At 49.8% G+C, this 19283-nt stretch overlaps 1 protein-coding gene across 3 annotated transcripts in view; it reads left to right on the top strand.

The window, feature by feature from the left end:
- Nucleotides 1-19283, top strand: part of LOC110261352 (uncharacterized) — a 600020-nt gene that overhangs the window by 73344 nt on the left and 507393 nt on the right. For all 3 annotated transcript variants that reach the window (XR_014805973.1, XR_014805974.1, XM_084960354.1), the window contains one exon: nucleotides 6514-6598. Coding sequence is in view for 1 of the 3 variants with exons in the window: in XM_084960354.1 (XP_084816480.1) it covers nucleotides 6514-6598 (85 nt within the window). In the remaining 2 variants the exon portion in view is untranslated. The remainder of the gene's footprint in view (nucleotides 1-6513; nucleotides 6599-19283) is intronic.

Below are 19283 nucleotides of genomic sequence, written 5' to 3'. Positions count from 1 at the left end.
GACGGGAACTCCTGAACTCACCTTTGATCTTCCCTTTCCCTTGACCTTGTCCCCAGGCAGGCTGGAGAGGTGTAGGACTAGGACAGAGACATGGGGCTGAGGGAGGTGAGCATATCATGTTCTAGAGTCTGTGGGGCCTTCTGCCTTCTCCCAGGGAGTTTCTGGCCTTCCCCCAAGGCAAGGCTCCAGTTTTGGCACTGGTCTTGCTGCTGGCCGGAGCAGACATTTGCCCCCATCCCGGCTCCCTGGGGGTCTCTTTCTCTCCAGCCCCCTGAGCTCCCGTGGGTGCGCCGGGCTCAGCCTAAGCCTCCCTAGTCAGCTGCTTCCAGGAATTCTCACCTTCCCCAAACCACTAGGGGAAGCCCCTCCTCGCCTCATTTGACTCGATTACACTGCCTCTTCCTCTCTGAAACTCAAAACAGAGAAGTACACTGTGGAGGAAAACTTATTTTTTCTCTCTTCACTCTGGAAGGCAGCCTTGATCCGAATGTTCCTATAGCAACATTAATTCTCTAAGTTGCACCTACTGTATAATAAGTTATATATATAGAAGACCTACTGGGATCCAAGTACCCCATATGTGCAAGCGAATGCGTTAATGCTGCCGTGCGCATTAGCAATGTTCCGCTTCCTGATTTTCCTGCGTTTCAAGTAACAACCTGTGTGTGTGCTGGGTGCTCTGGAGGTAGGGTTTGGGGAGCCGTGGATGTGGGGGCAGTCCTGGCAGAGGCCTGGCTTCACGGCAGACCCGAAGGGCGCCTGGAGGATCTTTGAGTCTCGAGATGGAAATAGACTCGGGGCCACCGGTTGTCCTTCCTCGTCACTGAGAACTTTTCCTCGAGCTCAGCTCTGGCTGTCTTAGCCCTCCTCTGATGGCGAAGCTGGACAGCAGGTGTTTGGAGCCAACCAGGACCAGTGTCTGATGCTGCTTGAGTCCTGGGGATGGGCGACCTGGAGGTGACCCCAGGTCAAAGTTTCTGCCCCCTTTCCTCATGAGCTGGTGGAAAATACAGAGGGTGGGCTCTGGGGAAGGCTTGGACCTCTTGCGGGTCTCCGGGTCGTTGTGTATAAGGGCGAGGAAGGTGCTGGCTGTGATGATGGTGGAGAAGATGATGGTTTCCATTTAGAGCTGTGTCCCGGTCGGGCTGGTACTCGGCGTTTCCTCTGCTCTTACAATAAGTTCTGCGGTCCTGTCCCGCCGTACAGAGGGTGAAGCCGGGGCTGAGCTTCCGTTAGCCAGTCATACCGGCGCCAGAATAAGACCTCTCAGACTGGTTACCAACAGCTCTGTACCTTGCTCTGCCAGGCGAGCCTTGCACATGGGGCCCCTGCAGATCCGCTGACTCCTTGCCCTGCCCGAGGCTCTTTCCTCGCTTCCTTCCACCGTGACCTCGGGGAGCCCATGGATTGTGTTTGATGCACAGGCTAACCCTGTAGTGGTGAGGTTCCTGATGGCAGCCTGGAGCGTTCTGAGGCAGGTTGTGAGATGTGGGGAGTCCTGAGGACTCCTTAAGCACACTGCACACTGGCTGCCCCTCTGCTCCAGGGCCCAGGGGACATAGGTTCCCGGACAGGCCCTGTTGGGGGGCGGAGGGGGGGTGAGGGCCAGCTGTCGCTCACTGTCCCTGTGCCTCCTCACCCTCAGGAGCCCTTCATGCTAAGCTAGCCTGTAGCTCCCCAGACCTCAGTCTAGGACTCAGAAGGTCACCAACCACCAGAGGGCGCCACCCTTCAGTCTCCTGGCTGCTCCCAGAAGGGACCTCAGAAGTGAATGTGGGGTTTTAAGAGAATTACCTTAAAACCAGAGGGCGAAGAGACCAACTCTTTTCTGACTGTTCTTCCTGCATTTAATGAAGGGCCTTTTCCTACTCTGTGCACAGCTGATGGATACCCTGAGGGGGTGTAAAATTCAACAGACAGGCATGGAGATAAAAACCTGTAAAAGTTCTTGGTTTGAAACCTTCTTTTATGGCTCTGTGTGCAAGTGTTCCTGCAAAGCTATTTTGGGAAATGAAATGGTCCATTTGTCCCCTTGTAAAGCTGCGCTGGGCCCCACTGGGCCTCCGTGATCTTGCCCTGTGCCTCTGGCCCTCTTGCCCTGCAGGGCGCCCCGAGGATGGATGGGCAGCAGCGAGGAGCCTGCCAGGTTGCTTCCGGGGCCCCAGAGCCTGGCGTGGCCTCCCTGCATGAACTCGTATCCACCCAGGGCCCATCCCCCAGCATCGCTCTGTGCTGCCCAGGAGGTGCAGCGGGGGTGAGATGCATGCCAATAAGTGTCCAGGTTGGTGCAGGTGGTGAGGGACCGCAAGGCCCCTCCAGTTGACATTGGCACTGAGGGGAGACCCAGGTGGACAAGACATGGCTCAGCTCAGGGGCTCATGGCCTGGTGAGCAAACCTGGTGGGTGGGATGGCAGCTGGCGAGTGGCTCAAGCTCTCATGTTCGTCGTTTCCCCCACCTTCTTCCACCGGCTGGGCAGGGTTCTTGCGGAAGGAATGGCACAGCAGAGCACAGGGAAATGCCCGTCTCTTCCTGACTCTCGGAGTTCAAATTCTATTCGTTTGCTTGAGCTGTCGTAACCAAATAGCACAGACTAGGGGTCTTAAACAATGGATATTGGTTTCCTCACAGTTCTGGAGGCTGGAAGTCCAAGATCAAGGTGTCAGCGGGGTGGGTTTCTTCTGAGGCCCCTCCCCTTGGCTTGTAGATGGTCATCTTCTCCCGGTGTCCACATGGTCTTCCCTCGTGTGCATCTGTGCCCTAATCGGTTCTTATAAGGACACCAGTCACATGGGATCAGGGGCCACCCCAATGAGCTCATTTTAACTTAATTACCTTTTTAAGGGCCTTTCCCTAAATAGTCATGGACTGAGGTACTGGGGTTAGGACTTCAACATATGAATTTTCTTTTTGTCTTTTTAGGGCCACACCTGCAGCATATGGAGGTTCCCAGGCTAGAGTTCGAATTGGAGCTGCAGCTGCTGGCCTACACCACAGCCACAGCAACACAGGATCTGAGCTGTGTCTGTGATCTACACCATAGCTCATAGCAATGCTGGATCCCTGACACACCGAGTGAGGCCAGGGATTGAACCCATTGTCCTCATGACTACTGGTTGGGTTCGTTACTGCTGAGCCACAATGGGAACTCCCAACATATGAATCTTGAGAGGACAAAAAGCTTGGTTGATGTTGCTTATTAAGGGAAAAAAAAAAAAAACAACCCTGCAGATCCTCAATAGCCTCTTGATTTATTTTTGCTGTAATATTTATTATTATAAAATGATAATAGAATTTACTGATGTTTAGGCGGAGAAAAGGACCCCTTTACACTGTTGGTCGGAAGGTCAGTTGGTACAGCCACTGTGGGAAACAATATGGAGGTTTTTAAAACAATAAAAGTAGAACTATCATTTGACTCAGCAATTCCACTCCTGGGTATAGATCTGAAAAAAAACAAACAACCCCAAAATCTACTTTGAAAATATATATGCACCTCCGTGTTCAGAGCAGCATTATTTGTAATTGCCAGGCTATGGAAGCAACCAAAGTGGCCATCAGGTGCTCTCATGGCTCAGCAGATGAATGATCTGGTATTGTCACTGCTGTGACTCTGGTTACAGCTGTGGCTTGGGTTGATCTCTGGCCCAGACACTTCTGCATGCCATGGTCATGGCCAACCACCACTCCCGACCCCCCACTCCAGAGTTCTATAATGCCATTTGGCCTTCCGTCGGCCCGGTGCCCATTCACTCTGCCCCCTGCCCTGTAGTCCCTGCTGATGAGAAGAGTGTGCCTTGCCACCCCCACAATAGAAACCATAAACTTTGGGTGGAAATTGTAAGGCAATTGGTCACTCAGATGATCCAAAATGTGTTTGTATTCGTTGTGTCTTTTTAGATGGATTTTCACTGATGTGAAAATACTAGAAACATTCCCATTGTGGCTAAGCGGGTTAAGGACCTGACACTATCTCTGTGAGGATGTGGGTGCAATCCCTGGCCTCACTCAGTGGGTTAAGGATCCAGTGTTGCTGTGGCTGTGGTGTAGGCCGACAGCTGCAGCTCCGGTTCGACTCCTAGCCTGGGAACTTCCATATGCTGCAGGTGTGGCCTAAAAAAAAAAAAAAAAACTAAAAAAAACATTAAAAATTATCGAAAGGAGTTACGGACCCCTGAGACTATATCCATGGGCCTCAACTTGAAAGTCTTGGTGTTTGTCAAAAAGACGGGCATTACCAGGAGGGAGCACCAGCCCCAAAGATAGAGAGAGTGGATTTGAATTCTGTGGGGTTGGAATTCACTGGCTGGTGACTTCGGGATGGAGGCGTCGATCCTTGGGGGTCTTAGTTTTCTGAAAAATAGTGCTATTTAAAAAATGTTGGGTGAGGGGAGAGAGATGTGACCACAAGGACACTGTGGTGTGATCTTTGTCAGCCAGCGTGGGATGGACAGCTGGACGGTGTGGCGCATGGCACTGTGGTGGGACTGCAGGTGGGTGGTGCTGGGGCTGATGCTCCTGTCGCAGGGTCTGGGCATGAGGGCAGCCGTTGGGGGCAGGGCATCTGACTCCTGCTGGGGCACCTTCTTCCCTGAAGGGGGGGGGGAGGAAACGTACCTCAGTTAATGATGTTTGACTCTAAGGTCAAGGACAAGGAGTGGTGGCTCCTGCAGAGGGCCTTGCCTGATGGACACAGGAGCCCTACATGGCGCTCGGGAACCCCAGGCCCAGCCCTCCTGGAGGGGCCTGCCCTGGCTAGGTTAACCCAGAACAGCATCCCCCAACTAACCAAGGGCCGAGGCCTGCCTTTAGGGCAGGGTGGGAGGAAGGCTCGGGGAGGCGGGGCTCATCCAGGCATCTCTCCCTGGAGGCTACCTTTGGAGGCCCCACAAGCAAGGGTAAGCAGCCCCCTCCAGGATTCAGGCATGGGCGGGCGAGAGCTGTGAGTTCACAGCTCTGTGGGTCGGGAGGGGCCCTTGGCGTTAAGTAAGGTCTCTGGAGTGGGGAGAGGACAGGCACGATGAGGCTGCAGACCTGGGTGAAGGCCAGAGCCAGCTAGGCTGAAGTGGGGGTCTGGCCCTCACAGCGGGGACGGCCCACCTGGCGCTCCACTCCTCCCCGAGCAGGCACAACGGATGCAGGTCCTGGACTCAAGAGCCCGCACAGCCTCCTGTGGCTGACACTGCTTCCCTCCTCTCCATCTTCTGGAAGTCTAGCGGGTTCTGCCTGCATCTCCAACAGGGCCCTGAAGGTGGGGGGTCTGCTGCTCATTGTTACCCTCCAGCTCTCCAGCCTCTGAGGCTTTGCTGTCCCAGCTGTGAGCACGACCGTGGGCTGTGTGCATGTATCTGTCACATGACTGTGCAGTGGTGGAGCGGGGGATGATGGAGGGCTGGAAAGAGAGGGAAATGGAGCTGGGACACAACCCAGAAGAGAGAGCTGGACATATATGCTCACATCAGGTGTGATGAGCGGTGGCTGGGGACCAGCCTTTGCAGGCAGCACGGGGGTGTTGGTCCCCATTGCGCTAAAGGAGTTTGGCCACCCCTTCCCCTTCCTACTGGAAGTCTCTGCTTCTCTCATGGCTGGAGCCCTTTCTTTTTCTTTCTTCCTTTTTTTTTTTTTTGTCTTTTTGCCTTTTTTCTAGGGCTGCACGCGCGGCATATGGAGGTTCCCAGGCTAGGGGTCGAATTGGAGCTGTAGCCACCGGCCTACGCCAGAGCCACAGCAACTCGGGATCCGAGCTGCGTCTGCGACCCACACCACAGCTCATGGCATCCACCACAGCTGGATCCTTAACCCACTGAGTGAGGCCAGGAATGGAACCTGCAAAACCCCATGGTTCCTAGTCAGACTCATTAACCACTGAGCCACGACGGGAACTCCTAGAGCCCTTTCTTTATGGAGCAGTTGCTGTCTGTCTGTCCATCGAGTCAGAGGCTGCAGAACGGGCTGCTTGAGCCACCAGCTGCCCCCTTAATGCAGGGTCCACGTGAGACCCCGTTCAGAATAGTTTCCAGCCCCTGAGCTGGCAGGGCCCCAGATTAACTTGGTAACTCCGGGCCAGTTCAACAAATTTACTGTTATTCCGGCTTGGTAATTAACGCCCTTGCTGCCTGCTCCAGCAGCCGATGCGAGAGAGATTTAAGGGAATATTTTAATCTGAAATCTAGCAGCAGGGAGATAAGAGTGGCGTGGCGAGGCTGGGCTGCAAGCAGCAATATTTATCGTCCACGGCTGACCATCCGACGAGTGAGTTCTGTTCGTCACTTCAGATGGATAGCTAATTACTCTCTGTGTTTATGATTTCAATTTCTGTCCTTCGTGGGGTTGTGGTGAATTAGCTTGGTGCCATTTTCTAAAATATCAAGCATTTTTATACATTAGGTAGAGTGAATGGCAAATACTTGATGTAAAGTCTGCAGTTTTACTCCATAACCAGATTGTAAAATATGAACTGAATTAATCATAACTGCGAAGACTAATGATACGTTTTCTCTTATTTTATCTTTAGTGCCTTTCAGATCATGTTTTAAAACCTTCCCCGTCTGGCGTTGGGAACGCAGCCGCGGCTTGGTGGTGGATAGCAAGAGGCAAAGGTCAGACCGGAGGCTGCACAAATATTGTGTGCTGGATTTATTGTTTTAATTAAGAGCGTGGCAGTTCATCATAAACTGTTTATGGCGTTTCTGCACAGTGCAGCATTTTGAAATCAGCTGTTTTAATGAAAACATAATGTCATATCTGTCAAAGTTCTAAATATTTTGAAAGTGAAATATGGAAACAAGAACTTTGATTCTCGGCTTACCGAGATTAGCTCATTGAATTGCTTTTAAATCCCTTAAGAGGGTCACATCGTGGGTACCGTAGGGCTTCACGTAGGTGACTGGGAGAAAAAAAATTCTAGGAGGTTCTCAAGCTGGTTATTTAATAGTGAAAATACAAGTTGAAGGTTAATGTATCGAAAAACAAAACCATTACAGTTGGCATTGGGGTTTTAGATTAAAGATGCAATAATGGCTGTGCAGGGGCCTTGATGCGGAGCTGTTTGGGGAGGCCTAATTGTACGGAGAGGGAGCCAGCCGGGAGCCTCTCGGGGTGGGAGAGGAATTGAGGCACCCCCTGTCCTTTTCCACTGGTGAAGCCCCGACATCGCCGTGTTTGCAGCTAATTATTTATAATGACCTCAAAGATGATGAGGTTTTGTGGACTTTTCAGGCTGAGCAGTTTGCAGTCCTAGCAATTCCCTCTCGTGGTCGCTGGGCATCGCGTGGAGACATGTCAGCCATTCTTGGTTACATTTGTTAGGGAGTCGGATAAAATATTTGTCTAATCTGGAAATTGTATTTTTAGCTGTACTCTCATTGGAAACAGAAATTAAGCTTGTCATTAGATGCGGGGCCACAGGAGTTGACTGAACAGGGTAATGTATGTTACATTCTGTGCTCTACTTGGTCAAGTTTCATATATATCGTATTCCACATTATTTTATTAACTTTAATATCTGCACTTCCTATTACCAGACATGCCCCTCATTCAAAGCACAGAGGCACAGTTCTCTAATCAGAAGTGACAGGCTATATACTTTCTCTCAGCCATTACTCGGTAGCCTAGAGCAAAGAACTCTGTTTCCTTGAAAATGTTTTGAATTGGGTTATTTTTATTGAAGTATTAAAGTAATTCTTCAGATTTTAGGCTATTATTTAAGTACTTTTGGGAGAATACAATAACCTCTGGATTCTATAGGCTTTGTTCCTTTAACAATCCGAGCTGCTAAATGCATCTTTTTAATGCTGGTTATATAAGTGTCTCTGAACTCATCTGACCAGTGGAAGCTGGGAGCGTTCAGGTAATTATAGAAAATTAGTAGGCCAAATTAGTTTAGGAAAGCACAAAAGTGTTACATTAAAACTGCTCGCAAAATACAGGCCCTGCTGGCCAGATTTTCAGTGACACATTAGCATTTCGGATTATCTTTGTGTTTTTGTAATTTGGTTGAAATTCAATAAACTGGTTAGGAAAGCTGAAACCGGCTGCAGGTTGGTGTAAATCTGAGAATAGACTCATGATTTTTACCCAAATGCCAATCTGTGGAGTGCCTGTTGTGGCTCTGTGGGTTAAGAACCCGACTAGCGGAGTTCCCTTTGTGGCTCAGAGAAAAAGAATCCGACTAGTAACCAGGAGGAAGCAGGTTTGATCCCTGGCCTCACTCAGTGGGTTATGGATCTGGTGTTGCCATGAGTTGTGGTGTAGGCTCAGATCTGGCGTGGCTGTGGTGTAGGCCAGCGGCTACAGCTCTGATTTGACCCCTGGCCTGGGAACCTCTGTATGCCGTGGGTGCCGCCCTAAAAAGACAAAAAAAAAAAAAAAATTAACTGACTAGCATCCATGAGGATTTGGGTTTGATCGCTGGCCTCTATCAGTGGGTTAAGAATCCCGTGTTGAGGGAGTTCCTGTCGTGGCGCAGTGGTTAATGAATCCGACTAGGAACCATGAGGTTGCGGGTTCGGTCCCTGCCCTTGCTCAGTGGGTTAACAATCTGGCGTTGCCGTGAGCTGTGGTGTAGGTTGCAGATGCGGCTCGGATCCCGCGTTGCTGTGGCTCTGGCGTAGGCCGGTGGCTACAGCTCCGATTAGACCCCTAGCCTGGGAACCTCCATATGGCAAGAGAGCGGCCCAAGAAATAGCAACAACAACAACAAAAGACAAAAAGACAAAAGACAAAAAAAAAAAAAAAAAAAAAAAGGAATCCCGTGTTGCTGCAAGCTGCAGTATAGCTCGCAGATACAGCTTGGATCCGGCGTTGCTGTGGCTATGGTGTAGGCTGGCAGATGCAGCTCTGATTCCACTCCTAGCCTGAGAACTTCCATGTGCCACAGGTGTTGCCCTACAAAGAAAAAAATTTCCAATCTGTAATGTTGGAGGAGGTGGCAGTAGCGAAGGCCAGACTCTGCCCTGTGCGTCTGAGCAGGAAAACTCATGGTTGGATGGCCCCATTGTTGGGGTCTTCTGGGTGTCCCCACTTCAATCCACGGGGGGTGAGGAGTCTCATGGGCTCCTTTCTGGAATTAGCTCCAGTTTACCAAGAGTTATAAAGAGGAGGCTCTTCCCACTCACCCCCTTAACCAGCGTGCCCGTGACACCCGTACTTTGGATGTCCAGGGATGAGGGGTGTCAGCAAAAGTTTGAGGAAAGAGGACTAGTCTTCACTGAGAACTCAGCACTCACCGTGCATAGTCATGGACACATGGTCTTACTGAACCCTCGGCAGAGGCCGAAGAGGGAATCCCATCTGCTCAAGGCCAAGTGAGCAAATGGCAAAGTCGAGGTTGGGACCCAAGTCTGACACCAAGATTCTTCCGCTCTGCCATACCATCTCCGCTGAGCCCCGTGAGAAAGGTTACACCCCATCCCTTTCCTTTTGTCAAGTCTCCAGGTGGTTTTGTTTCCAGTTGGTCACTTCATGAGCGACTCAGAGACAAGAAGTTCTCAAGAGGGGTTTTAGGTGGAACAGTTTGCAATATATATGTAACCAAAAAAAAAAAAAAAACAACCAAAAAACCCCCCAAAGCCAGGAAAATCAGTACCAGGACCACTGGAAAAATACCTAGACCCACATCCCTCTCATAAACCCATTAGAATTAACTTTACAGGGTGGAGAAACTGACGAGATTAACCATGCACTAAGTGCAAATCCAAGAACCTACTAGGGAATCCCAGCTGCAAGATAGACTTGGAATTCATTTAAACATCAAAATTCTAGCCAATAATCTAGACATTCTGCTGTGGGATCAAGTACATGGAACGGGGAACTTCTGACACTTGGTAGGAATGTGTATACAAAAAATAGGGAAGTGTATATCCTTGGCAGAGATGTTAAAGCGAATGTGATAATGAAAGGCATTAAAAGCAAAAGCGGTTTCCAAAGCAACCAGCCAGACATCGCACAGAGCCATATGGGTATCACCATTCGGTGACCGCTCTGGATGCTGTGGTTCTAGCCTTGAACCAGGGCATGTTCCAGCAGGCTGAAATGCTGACCAAATGGCTATTGTTGTTATTCTACTAACCCCCGTGTGTGCGCTAACAGTGCGAGGTTTACATGTGTGTAAAATCTTAGATCTTTAGAGTAACCTGTTAGACTGGCGTTGGCACCCTCATTTTAGAGATGAGGAAACTACATTTCTTTGACTTCTCAACCCAGGGAATCCAGTTACACAAAGCACAGTATAGTTGGAGACAAAGGGAGAAAACATTGTTTTAAGGAAATGTGCTTGGAACATCCTTTATTATGTGTTCTGCTTGGGAACTGTTGTCCTTCTACTGTGCTTGACACTCAGTGGCAGAGATAGGGATGTTCACTGAACATTCCCTTCTGTTCTCTCAGATGTCCAGCTCCCCTGCAAAAACAAAGGGTGCACCTTATTCTAGTCAAAGGGCTGCTTCCATGGGAAAGCATTGAAGTGCCTGGGTGGGGGCTACCAGTAGTTTGCTTCCTCTGCTCAGAGAGGCCTCTGTTGAGATGTAGGAGCCACAAGATCAATACGGCCTGGACCACTGAGTCACAGGGAATGTAGGATGCTCAGCAGATTTTGTGAGAGCAAGAATGTAACATTGTTGCATTAAACTACTGAGCTTTGAAAGTAACATTGTTGGGTTAAGCTACTGAGCTTTAGGGCTTGCTTGTTATAGCAGCACAAGCTTATCCTCTCCTGGCTGATACACCCCTGTAGGCACTGGCTTTGGTAACTCCTCCCCTCCTCCCAGGGCCCGGAATTGGAGGCTCCTCTTCCTCCTCTCTCCACCTGGTGGGCTCCCCATCCTCTTCAGTTTCACTCAGGGATGACTGACTTTCCACGAAGCCATTTGTGATCTTCACATTAGGGACGTGGTATAAAAATGAATTGTATTGTTTGGGTAGATGTCACCATTGGCTCCTCTTTGCTGAAACTGACTGTAACAAGTGGTCGGAGTTTCCACCGGAGGGTAATTTATATTTATTCGAGCTGCCACCAGCTCCTTATTTAGTTTGCATAAACTACCCAGGACAGAAGAGGAATCTCCCCGGACCGTGTTTATCTTGTGGAAGTGGAGCTTGCTCTAGAGGGTGGATCACTCCTCACATGGGCCTCCCTCCATCCCTTTTAGCGATGAATAATCAGTCATCAGGAGAGGGGATTAAAAAATAGATTTATTGCTATTTCTAAAAGTCAGAACTAGAGGATGAGTAAACACAACAGATGTATAAGAACGTAAGTAGAAACACTATTTTACAATAACACGTACTGAAACACATTTATGTACTGGGAACTATGAAAAATAGCTCTCTTTAAATGATTTAATATTTGCTCTTCCTTGTATACAGTTGAGTTTCCAGTGGGGGAACAAAGATGCTCATAGCTCTCTTGGCTTTGGTGAGAATGCTTCCTGAAAGCCTTCTGGAGTGCTCTCTGGAGCCAGTGTGTGGTTTAGCAGTACTAGGGACTGTCCGCAGCACATATGTATATGCATGTTGCCCTATTTTCCCATCTCCCAGACACACGTGAAATCATTACTGGGGTTCAGAGGACCCCATGGCCAGAGTCAAACAAGAAGGTCATCTGGAAGAACGTCTGTTTATGAAGTTTCTTCTGGAGGAAAGGAGAGGGTGCTGTCCCATCAGGAGCTTGTCCTGTGTGTCTGGGATTGCTCTCCTGTGAGAACTCCCATGTTCAAGGCCACTCTGGACAGTTCATTTCTGCTGATGGTGAGGATGCAAAGCCTTACCTGGAGACAAGCTGACTTCATAACCTTGGCCTCTTTCAGAGGCTTCATCAGGTGGGCTGTGTTGATTGGATTGATCCCATGGAAACAGATTCTAATACATACCTTAGAGTCCTTGAAAGCAGGTGGTGTTTGTAGTGTCTGAAACAGTGGAGTGTCTGGAAGGGTTTTGCCTTGGGCTTTTTGAGGACCTTGAAGATTAGGGGGTGTTTGAAGCTGGCGTTGAACCTCAGCAGTGATGTGGCTCAGGGTTGGTGACAGCGACACATGTCACAACAGCACAGAAATGGAAAGCCAACTGGTTGGTCCGGTTTGGACCACACACAAAGGGATGAGTATCTTTTCCTAGAACTGACTTCTTCTTAAAGGCATTGGCTGCTTGTTTTGGCATCTGGGTTACTGTGTAGGTTTTAAAATTTTGGTCCAGTCCAGTGATTGGAGAATGATAAGAGAACAGTGTGTTTGGAACAGAGAATAGAGATGAGGGGTCAGATCTCAGATATCTTTGATACAAACAGATCTCTTCTGGGCATAGCTTAGATACTGGAGGTAGGGATTTTACCACACTTTTCCCCACCCTTGTGCAACTAACCAGACTTTCTTTCTGAAGAAAGTGATCTGGATGAGATGTAAATGTCACCACAAAATTCCCCTCCAAACAATGACAGAATTTGCAGTATTTAGGAATGAGAGGTAGTCTGCATGGCTTGTCATCTTTTTTTTTTGTCTTGTCATCTTTGTTTTGTGTACCATATCACATACATGTCTGTGTGTGCATCTGTGCCCGCATGGGGTGCCTACTTATAATTGCCCAGTTTGGGACTTTGTGACTGAAAAATCAGATCACCTAGGTGTGTGCTCCTTTTGCATATGTGGACTTACCAGTTTCAGGATTACTGAACTGGCTTCTCTCTTTTTCTCTGAGCAACCTCCATACTAATGCAATATTAAGGACTGCATAATTAGCCACCTTAATAAATTTTTCCAAGATGGATAGGCGATGTTTGGCTTCTCTGCAGAAGAAAACATTCCTCTAATAGTATTCTGTGGGAAGCTATGGCAAGAACAATGAGCAGAAATATCTGGAAATATATTAAGATCTATGTGCATATATTGGACATTAGCACCATACACTCAGCATATTGGGAATATGCTTCAAAATATTTCAAACATTGTTGACCTTTGTTATATAATCCCGGGCTCGGGGAAACATATTTGCATAGACTTAGCAATATATTGTAAATAACTACCCAGGACAGTGTGTATTTTTCCTTAAGATGCAGTATTATAAGCAAGACATTAAATTATGCCTATCAGACAAAGCAGCCGGATCTCTACATTTTTTTATAGCACATTCTATTGGGAAGACATCCCTGCTTCTAAAAAGCACATGCATTAACTGCCTGATTCATGTGGTGACACGTGGCATATCCAAATGCGTTATGGATCTCTCAGGAATAAAAACAACATAGCAAAACCATCACCTTGGGATGTTCATTGAGTGAATATTTTACAGACACACTCCTTTTATATTTATATAATAATTTAGTGTTATGACAATTTTTTTAGCAGAGTTGGCAGTTTTTCTTTTTTATAATGGTATTATATTTGTGAGCCTATTAAGTGCATATGGGATAAACTACAGAAAAAAAGTATTTTTCATAATTCCTCAGGGTGCTGGTAGCAAAAAAAAAAAAAAAAAGCATATTGGTTTAGAAAAATGTTAATAAAAGGTCAAGCAGAACTTTCCAGTGCTTAGCATGACAGCGGTGGCAATTTTGAGGCTCTTTTTGAATTGTATATTCAGGAGAGGTGGGGATTTATGGCGCTTCCAGGAGGAAGTCAGAACCTCATGTCCTTTCTGAAAGGGAGACTGACCCTTTGCTTGGGCTTATGAGTTTTTTTTTTTTTTTTTTTTTTTTTTCCTTCCCAGGGCTGCACCTGCGGCATATGGAGGCTCCCTAGGCTAGGGGTCTAATCGGAGCTATAGCTGCCGGCCTACACCACAGCCACAGCAATGCAGGACCTGAGCCATGTCTGCGACCTACACTGCAGCTCACGGCAATGCCAGATCCTTAACCCATTGAGCGAGGATCAAACCCACAACCTCATAGTTCCTAGTCAGGTTCGTTTCCTCTGAGCCACGACGGGAACTCCTAATTTTTTTTTTTAGTTTTTAACAAAGAATCAAAATAGTGTGTTGTGGGAGTTCCAGTCATGGCTCAGCAGGTTGCGGACCCGACTAGTATCCATGAAGATGTGGTTCGATCCCTGGCCTTGCTCAGTGGGTTAAGGATTTGGCGTTGCCATGAGCTGTGACGTAGGTCGAGAGGTCGAGGATGCGGCTCAGATGCTGCGTTGCTGTGGCTGTGGCGTAGCCTGGCAGCTGCAGCTCTGATTTGACCCCTTGCCTGGGAGCCTCCATGTGATGCAGGTTCAGGCCCAAAAAGCAAAAAAGAAAAAACAAAAAACTCGCCCCTACCCCCCAAAATCGGTGTGTTTTTTTCTCCCATTTCATCCAGGTCCCCTTGACACTGAGCCCAGGCTGGGGTCTGGCTTGCCTGGGTCCCCAGGAGCCAGCAGCCCTGGGCTGCTGACACTAGGGGTTGCCTGGGCACCTCTCCAGCTGGGGATCTTCCCAGGAGCTGGGGGCATGAATGATAAAAATTGGGGTACTTCTCCCTTGTCCTCTGAGGTAGAACAGCGCAGTTGCCCCTCCAAACTGGAGAGGGAAACCCGGTGTCTCTGGAGGGTGGGGCAGTGCCCACCCGCAGAGCACAAGTGCCAGCTGGACAGAGGCAGCTGGCACCAGCAGATGGCCCTCAGGGGACTCCCCCCGGCTCTTGCCCACCCCCTCCTGTTTCTCCTGCAACTGGGACATCAGGTAAGAAAACGGTAAGAAAATGTTGCATGTCTTCATCCTTTTCTTTGCTTTCAAAGAACTTATAAAAGCACAAAAATAGAGTATGGTGATTTGGGGGTTTTTATTTAGCAGTTGCCTGCATTTTAGCATGTTTCAGGCAAACCCATCCACTGCGATTCCGACCGGCCTCAAATTACACTTCCTCAAAATAGAAATGTTCTCTGTGAAGAAGTGGACAGAGAGCCGTCTTGGAAAGGCTCCAAACTGGGTCCCCAGTGGCGGAAGTCCAGGCGCCCAAGCACCTAGCCCAGAGGGACCCACCCTCCCACGCTATTGGGCGGTGGCCCTTTGTGAAAAAGGTGGAAGGGAGTCAGAGGATCCATAGGAAATGCACGGGTGACACATTTTCTCAGAATCGGCCTGATCTGCATGTCTCCTTGCACCCTGTTTGCTGTGCACTTAATATATCATTTCACAAATGACAGCAGTGGGGGTCATCGGAGCCTAACTCTGGCTCCTTCCTGCGGGAAGATCGGGGCTTGTTGGGTGGCAGTGACCAGTCTGGTGGGTGCATCCCCCAGGGCCGGGTGGGTCGGGGCATCTGAGCAGAGAACACGTCACACACGTGGCTTTCAGGGCTGTTTTCCACCTGTGATGTTCATTCCAAGGTTCCCTGGGCACCTCTTCACCAGGGGCCAAGTCCTCAGCTGAGTGCCAGAGACACCCGGGCTGGTGAAACACGCTGCCCTTGCCCTTGGGTCAGAGACAAATCCAGCCGTCCCTTCCATGGATATTGAATTAAGCTGCAGTGAGTGTTATGAGGACAAAGCACAGAGCACAGTGAGGGTGTGAGACGGCCACCCTGGGGTTAAGGTGAGGCTGCTGAAGCAGGGTCATCTTTGTTTAAAAATTTGAGATTTTGCTCATATGGTTTTCTTATTTCTTTCCTCCTTCCTTCCTCCCTCCCTCCCTCCCTTCCCCCCTTTCTCCCCCTCCCTCTTTCTTTCATGGCCACACCCATGGGATATGGACGTTCCCAAGCCAGGGATTGAATCTGAGCTGCAGGTGCAGCAATGCTGGATCCTTCAGCCCGTTGAGCTGGCCAGGGATCGAACCTGCACTTCTGCAGTGACCCAAGCCGCTGAAGTTGGATTCTGAACCCACTGCACCACAGTAAGAATTTCTCATGTGGATTTTTATTTTTAAATTAATTTTGATTTTGTAAAAATATTGCACTTCCCCTAATTGTTGATTTTTTTAGGCACCCCCTTAAATTTGAGGTGAGGGCCTTACTCTCCTCACCTGGCTGTGTCCTTGTGAATGGGGGTGACTAGACTAGGTCTGAGATGGACGGAGAACATGCCCCCCGGGGAAGGCTGACCCGATGCATGACTATCAGGTGACCAGGGAGAACATTCCAACACACGCTCATGAGCTCAGTTAGAGATGGAAGAGGGCTTGGTGTGTGAAATGGGAGGTGGGGGCAGGGTGGAATGGGGGGGTCGAGTGAACCCCCAGACTTTCAGGGTAGTTAACCTCCCAGCAAAATGCCCGTGGCTTCCTATGAGCGGTACACCACCCCTTGTTCCTAGCCGCTGGCCTGGTTTTCATAGGCGGGAGCAGAATGTGCCAGGCAGCAGGCATGGCCTTGCATGGCATGAGATCTGCTCTGTGGGCACCACGTTTTTCTCCATGGAGGGACGTGGAGAGACCCAGCCAGCAACTCTGGGCCACTAGCCATGTCCAGATCAGGAAGTCCAATTCAGGACGCTCCCTCCAAGGCCACTTTTGATCAGAAACACTGTTCAGTAAAGGCCCTGACTTCCCAGCCTGGGTGGGCCTCTGCTACCCATTCAGCTCGGCTGGGCTCTGCGGGGCCGCACAATGCGGGGTGATGCCCCCCATGCCTCCTCCTCCAGGGTTCCCTCCTAGCTTGGGTTTTCTTCCTCCAGGCTCAGTGTGAATTCCCTGGGCCAGAACTGCCTTGTCCCCTTTTCTGGCGATCTCCCCAGGCCTGAGGAGGATGGGGGTGCCACAGGCTCTTAGGACACACCCGCCAATCTCCAGCTTCCCGGTTTGTTCGTTGGGTCCCTTAATGGAACAGCTTGAGGCAGGGCATTCTGGATTACAATGTGTTGTGCTTCTTCCCTAAGCCTGAGTGTGGCGAAGGTCACTGCATGGGGTGCGCTGCCTTTGTCATCGGCAGGCTTGGCCCGCCCTGCGTTTTCATCTTGGGGTCCTGTCCCCGGTCATGGGGTCATGGAAGCAGCAGTCCCAGAGCACGTGGCCTCATGGGAACCTCCTACCCTGATCCTGTGAGGGTGAGCATGGCTGAGTGCCGGCTTAGGAATCTCCTGTTGGGGTGAAAATAAAACGAGTCCATTATCTTGGTGTCTATTAAACGGGCTTACCTATTTCCCAATTTGTATCAGCTCTCATCCCTTAACTGTTTGGAGACAGAAGGAGCTGAGGAGCCCCCGCTGGACATCCCATTGCTACCCCAGTGGTGGTGGAACAGATTTAGGGCTACGTGGGCCCCACAGTGGGCTCCTCATCAGCACCCTGGACAGAGCCAGTGCGGTGGCCTTTGACCTGAGGGCAGCTGCCTGGCCCCCACCCATCTCTTTGCACTGGGGAAAGAGCACAGACCCTTAAAGGGGGGGCCGCCTTTCCCTGCTTCCCAGCCACAAGCCCTCCCTGTCCTCCAAGGGCAGAGCCACCTATAGCTCTCAGCAGGGACTCAGTCACAAGGCACTTCTGGTCCCTGTGAGGAGGGGCGGAACCCCAGGGATAACATTCTGGCCTCAGTGTGATGCTTGTCCCCACTCCTGCCCTGGCCAGTGACAGGCAGAGCTTCTCTCAAACATGACACAGGGATGCCTTTAGCCCCACTTAACAAGGGGCCTTCGCGCTCATTCCATCATTAGAGTCTTGGGACAAGACGGGTAATTAGCGCCATCTCACAGATGGGGAAGCAGAGACCCAGCTTGGTCCAAGTTGCCCTGCTGCCAAGTGAGTAGTGTGTGCTCAACTTCCAGCCCACCCACCTCTGCACTGTCCCCGGGAGAGTTCTGTCTCTTCTGTGTCCTTCCTCAGCAGCACAGGGTATGTGTGGGGGTGTCTTTTGGAAGGTGATTTGTTACAGAGGTAAGAGCCACCCAGGCCGTGGGCACCGTCTCCTTCCCTACAGTGGATGCTCGGTGTGAAATTGATGAGGGCACTCGAGCTCGACCTGAAAATGCCGCGTTGTCTTTGGATATGAAACTGGTAGAGAAACAAGCCATTGGCTGTGTCTCCACATCCCATCCACTCTCCCCTTGTCTTCCTATATTTAATAAACACTTGTTGGGCATATGCCACGTGCCAGGCAGCGCACGGAGTGCGGGGCAGAGCAGGGGGGTCGAGATGCTCACAGATGCTGCGTGTCTCATGGCTTCCTTTAGGCGAGCTCCTTTGTTGAAGCAGCCAGAGTTTAGGAGAGGCCTTCTGACTTCATGCCATGGTTGCCTGGATGTGATGATGTTATCCAGGCTGGGCTGTGGCTTTTGGCCAGTTGTGATTCCTTGGGGCATGTCAGAGACTGTGAGTACTCAGGTGTCCGTGGTGGGCTCTGCGTGTCACTTCCTGTGAGACCGTTCTATGCCATTGCAGCGGGTTCTGGGTTAGTTTTTGTGGTAGCACTGGGCCCAGGGGACTCTTTTGGGGATGCCCTTCTCTAATCACAGACCTTACTTGGGACAGCAGGGAGCCGAGAGGACCCCAACCTGAAGTCCTCGTATCTGTATCCACACAGGCACCTACTCCTCAGGTGCCTTTGCATCTACTCAACGGGTGATGCCTCGGGGCATTAGGGCCCTGACTTGCCTTGCACAGAAGAACCCCCAGTCCCTATCCTGAGGGCATGGTCCTTTAGATAGACACAGAGCAGCCAGACCCAGCTTTGGGTGAGGATGATGGGAATCACAGATTCTCCTCTGATGTATTTGCACAGAGGCATAGACCCTAGTATTGGAGCTGTAGGAGGGCACAGGACTAACTGAAGACTGTCCCCAGGACCTGGCTCCTGGCTCCTCGATTCCCCAACACCCCAAGCGTGCTTTTTTTGGGTACAGAGGAAGAGGTGACACAGACCTCTTCAGAAACTGGGGGGCAGTGCACAGAGAAGTGGGAACATGGCTCCAGGAAGGCAAAGATTCACTGTCACTGATGATTTGGCCTAGAATAAGCACCCCAATTTCACAAGAACGATTTAAAAACATTTTGGTTAATTTTTATCATACAAGTGATGATAATGATTTTTAAATGATTTAGTTAGTAGGGAAAGTGATGTTTTCTCCATGTGAATACAGTGAACTCCCACTGGGACCCAAGAGAAAGTAAGTCCTAGAAATCCATTAGTCATCTCCTAACCTGGAACAAAAAGATGTTAAGTTCACATGTATTCATGCCTCCTTCCCTCACACGGGGCGTTGGATGCAGGAAAACTTTCGATCCACATGTTAGGGGAAAGTTAGTTGACTTCTCTGATGGACGAGCCTGGGTCCATGTGATGGACACAAAGGCTTCTGTGAGGGAAGGTGGCAACCGTGATTCAGTTCTCCTTTCTTTGTTTAGCTGCTGACTGTTCAACGTTTTGGATGGACTCAAGGCCGATTTGAA

Source organism: Sus scrofa, chromosome 6, assembly GCF_054392235.1.
Source record: "Sus scrofa isolate SSC_HxYL_T2T_F1_AM1 chromosome 6, Sscrofa_HxYL_maternal_Yorkshire_Landrace_v2.0, whole genome shotgun sequence".
NCBI lineage: Eukaryota > Metazoa > Chordata > Mammalia > Artiodactyla > Suidae > Sus > Sus scrofa.
This window is presented reverse-complemented; position numbering and strand designations above follow the sequence as displayed.